This window comes from Anopheles aquasalis, chromosome 2 (genome assembly GCF_943734665.1).
Source record: "Anopheles aquasalis chromosome 2, idAnoAquaMG_Q_19, whole genome shotgun sequence".
Lineage (NCBI taxonomy): Eukaryota > Metazoa > Arthropoda > Insecta > Diptera > Culicidae > Anopheles > Anopheles aquasalis.
This window is the reverse complement of record NC_064877.1, coordinates 41,615,001-41,620,000: the sequence shown is the minus strand read 5'-3', so window position 1 is coordinate 41,620,000 and position 5,000 is coordinate 41,615,001. Positions and strand designations below refer to the sequence as shown.

Sequence of the window (5,000 nt, the reverse complement as noted above, 5' to 3'; positions counted from 1 at the left end):
ATCGGATCATCACCGATGCAAACGGTGAAGGTGATGGTGGTGGTGGGTAGTGCACTCGCGCCCAGCATGCGAATGTGATCGGGTAGTAAGGGGGCGGGCGCCGATGTGCCGATTCCCGGAAACCTATAAACTAATGTGAATTCATCGTTGCCGCGTGTTGCGTGTTAAGGAACCGCAAACACCTGGTGAGGAGGAGAAGCAACAACCTCCCTTGCTACAGTGCAGGCTGGATAAGGAGCAGCAGCACGTACCATTGCGCCGTGGGTCGAACAAGCATTTTATTAACCCTTTTTACGCAGGCTGCCACAGCTTGATTTGTTTGTTCTATCCACTTATTATCTAGTGGTGCACTGCGTCGTTTCCTATAGGGCGCCAAATGGTGTCTAAGCACTAATTGCTTGACCTAAAATTCGAATTCTAGCGACTAGAACTACCTATTGAATTGATAGCGCCGTGCACTGTACCTGAACTAGGTGGGCGAAAATAGTATGGACATCTTATCAGTTGACACCATCAAAATGCGGGAGTTTTATTTATTCACACACTCAAACACCCGTTCACCGGTTGTCACACGGCAATCGCTCATGTGTGGTGTTCCGAGAATAAAGGACGCAAACGCCTCTAAACGCCTTATGGGAATGGGACGCGGCACTGACAGACGGACGGACGGACGGATGGATTAGTTTTATGACCCTTGCCGACATGCTACCTCCTAGTGCTTCTTGGAACAGTAATTGTTTCTACAAAACTAACAAACGACACGACGACAAACGGCCAACCGACCCAGTAGCAGGGTGGAGCGCGCACAGCGAATGCCTATAGGCTCCCCCTGTCCCGAAAAGACTACCGGGTGTGTTGGCCGCGAAGCAAAAGAATGGAGCAATTTAAATTCCATTACCCGGGAGGCAATCGTTTCACCGAAAACTTCGTGGACCGTGGACTAGTGACTCATCTCAACGGGAGAATTCATGGGGCCCAGGGAGTGAAATCTGGGTTACGGAGGAACCCCAAGACGCTGGCCCTCTTCCTAGGCAAATATCAATCAATTACCGGGGCCAATTCGAAAATTATACTAATTCCCGCATTTGAATGGCCATCGGCAAAAGGGGGAGGGAGGGAGGGGGAGCGGATCCCCAAACAGACAATCTCGTTCGCACGATGGTTCCACCGCAAGGGTCCGGGTGCTCTAAGCGTGCACCAAATTGAAGGTTACATCTCCAGTGGGGTTCGGGGTCGTAGTCCAGTGAATGTAGGTTTCAGATCCTGCCTGAGCGTTTTTTTTCTCTTTTGGCCTGATGGCGATCGACACAACTTTGTCGGACTTCTCCCCTTCACCGCCAGAAGATGTGGATTTGCGGTGGATTAGTTCCGAGAAGTTCGCAAAAGGATACTTAATTTGCCATAATTAGTATGATATTCACGGACTGCTTGTAGGATTGGTTTGGGTTTGGCTTTTTTTTTGCTTTCACGCCCCGACCGGCCGGATCGAGTTTCGGTTTGCTGGAAGGTGAGTAACCGCTCGCATGTCCCGCGGTGTGTCGATGAAAAAGCCGAGTGTCGTTTCTTGGAACTCCCGTGGAATATCGTGCCATCTGGGATACCGAGGCTCACCGGTGATCCTGATGTCGAATGTTTCGGGATCGTTTATGGTTTGCATGTAGCTCCATTCGAAAAAAAAACCCCACCAGTCGTGGCCACACTTGGGAGAAACTGCACACAAAAAGGTCAAACAGCGAGCTCATAGGAGGATAGATGCCCTCTCCTAATGCGACTCGATTTGTGGGTCGATTTCCGGTGCCAGATGGTCATCGTGAAGGCAGAGCGGTGAGTGGGACGAGCCCGCAAAAGCAACTAATCGATTACCATCTTCAGGGGCAACGAGGGAATGGCCCCCCCCCCAAAAAAAAAGGAGCGAGAAAAATATGATCAACCATCACGGGGTCCCCGGTTCGATGGACACAACCACAGACACACAGAGACAACTCACCGCTGCATCCGAGAAAGGCTTGATGTTCGAACAAATAAATTAATAGGACGGTCCCGGGGTCCCGTGGTTCCTCATTCCTCGTGGGTCCATGGTGTGCAGCACCAGCAGGAGACGAGCGAAAACAAGTTAACTAACTATCGAGCCCGGTCGATCTCGAGCTCATTTATCATACTACAAAGCAGACTGTCATTATTAAGAAATAAGTTTAGCCGAGAACAACTTTATTTTCTTAGCTTTTGGTTGGCTGGCTGCAAGACGCTTTTGTTGTTGTTGTTGTTGCAGAGAGCCGAGAAGAGACCCCGTGAAGGATCGATTTCATCGAATAACACGTAGTTGGAACGCGGGGGCTGTGCGCTGGTGGATGGGGTGATCTCGGGGTGCGCGCTCTCGTCGTCATCTCGCCATCGTCCATGTTGGATGCTAGCCTTACCTCACCTCACCTCGCATAAGTACACGAACAGAGTTGAAGTTGTAAATCAATTTCGCATTGTTGACCGAACGATTATATCCCCTTTTTGACCGGTGCGCTCTGTTTGCACTGGTACTGCGGTGTGACCGGAAGCGTCATGCGGTGAGTAGCAGCAGCAGCAGCAGCAGCAGCAGCAGCAGCAGCAGCCAGCCTCTGCCTGTGCCTGCGTCCAACGGACCCATATCGCTTTCGGAATGTAAATTTGCGGCAGTATTCATTATCTGTTTACAGCCCCGGACGTTTGTTCGGACGAGATTTTACGACATTGAGCCTTCGCACAAGCATTAGCATAGATCACCATAGAAGAGGCAGCAGCAACGATATCCTGAGGAGTTGTTGGTAGCTGCCGAGTCCCAGGTCGACTACCTGGAGCAACGGGGCGACCGGCCGGCCATCCCCGAGCTCATCTGGCCGGGGCGGAGTCAGTAGATTATCTTCTCTTATTGTCAGCTCGATCTCTGTTAAGGGATCTCCGCTCGTACGGCAGCAATGGTAGCAGCTTACCGGGGCCCATCGAACCATTTGTATCGCCTCCTCCTCCTCCTCCTCCTCCTCTTCCTCTTGCTCTCTCTACACACCCCGGTTGGGTCTGGTGTTTTTTTGCCGAACAAACATTAATACAATTATGCTAATCGGCTTAGGTTCTCGGCCTCGCGCCAAAGTGCACCCTCGCCCCCCTTGGGGGTCGCCGTTGCTAATGGGATTTGCATTGACAGTTCTCGCTGCTTTGCTGTGACATCCCGGCCAATAAGCCGGGTGTGTGCTGTCCCGAGGTGGCCCTCGATCACTGCAGTAGTAATTGCTCTCGGATTGGAGATTCCGTGTTCCCGAACGAACGAACGAACGAACGAACAAGCTACACACAAAATCTGATCGAATTCATCATTGTCATCTACACGCGGATCCGCGGACTAGCGGATGATGATGATGATCGTTGAAACCAATGGCACGACTTCGGCTCGACACACCGCTGACTGGCTGGCTGGCTGGCATGTTTGTCGATTGCCAAATATTTATTCGTTTAGCTAAATACCATTTAATCGCTGCCCGATTGGTGTATAATTATGAATGATTTATGAGTGGTAAGTATAGCCGTCTCAGCGTCTTCAGCGTCTTCGAAAAGCGAAGAGCGAAGAAAACGGGAAGGAGAAGAGCAGGAGGTCATCACACGAAATCCGTGGCGAACTCGGCACGGCTCATCAGTAACCACCGATGGCCGTAACGCCGTGTTTACGCCTTTTTTCCCCCTCGTGCCGGAAGCTGGAGAACTGCAACACACCCCGTGGATTGGCTCGTTATCTACCGGTCGACCATCGAGAGAGAGAGAGAGAGAGAGAGAGAGAGAGAGAGAGAGAGAGAGAGAGAGAGAGAGAGAGAGAGAGAGAGAAGCATCAATTAAGACTGTTGAGTTCGTCTTCGGGAGTCTTTGGTAAATTAGTTTTTAATCAAAATACCACCCCTGCCCCTGGGTGCTGTGGAATGAAGTACGAAGTTTCTATCCGAACAGCAGGTCTCCTCCGGTCAGCGTGGCTTGATCGATGAATGGAGCGCGATCGGTCCGATCGGTCCGATCGTGAACTCTGCTGTCATAATCAATGTCCGATGGGAGGGAAAAGGAATTAAAAACATGTTAAGACGAGGCAAAATAAGAGCAAAAACTTGGGCCCTCCTGCGCGGAGTCCATCGTGCGAAGGGTAAAGCACTGCACCAGCACCAGGGCCGACCGGCCGGCCGCTGGTTGGTGTAAATTATGCAGCAAACTAGTCGTTTGCCAGCGACAATCGCCAAAGATGACAAAGCCACTCCGGAGATCTCCCCCCGTTCACCCACCAAACCAGACGCTGGTTTCCCGTTTTGGAGCGAACGATCAATCATGATTAAAAAAGGAAAGAAACGCACCTTCGATCGATCGACGGCGTAGATAGCCAGTACTACCAACTACCAGGCCACACCGGACCAGACCATGGAGGTGGCGCACGATCTTGACGAAATGTGGTACCGAAGATAGGAGAGGGGGGAGGGGGGTGGAGGTGTAGCCAGGGGGAGGATGGGAACCCCATTCATTGATTCTTCAATTCCTATTTCCCCAATGGCCCAAAATACCGAGGTAAAAGCGAATCGAACGTGCACACACAAAATGTTTCGATTTTTAAATAATAAAATTAATTGAATGATTTGTCACGGGTAATGCCTCGGGAGGCACGGGCCCATTTCGGTCGTGCAGTCCAATTCCGGGGCTCCCTCACGCCGATCACAGACCACCTCTTACTACCCTCAAGCCTTGTTCCTTGTGGTATTGTAATTTGAGTGTTCCGAAACCCTTTCCATCAATCGCCAGTGGTTTGAAGCGTAAAGTCACATGTCATCCCAATCAGAGGGATAATAAATCAATCGAACAAACGGACTCCAAAACGAATCGGCCCAGACCAGACGAATTAAGAGATTGACAGAGGCCGGCCAAATAGAGAGAGAGAGAGAGAGCTGGAATCCGATGCTGGAGTAGCACCAGTAACAACGGCAGTAACACAGCGGAAGAGTATAATA

The 5,000-nt window shown here is 50.9% G+C and overlaps 1 protein-coding gene across 1 annotated transcript in view; it reads left to right on the top strand.

Moving 5' to 3' along the window:
• LOC126574966 (homeotic protein empty spiracles-like) overlaps positions 1-5,000 on the top strand; it is a 27,537-nt gene that overhangs the window by 20,540 nt on the left and 1,997 nt on the right. Inside the window, exon 5 of the mRNA XM_050235412.1 lies at positions 2,567-2,594. Within this exon, the coding sequence (XP_050091369.1) occupies positions 2,567-2,594 (28 nt within the window). The remainder of the gene's footprint in view (positions 1-2,566; positions 2,595-5,000) is intronic.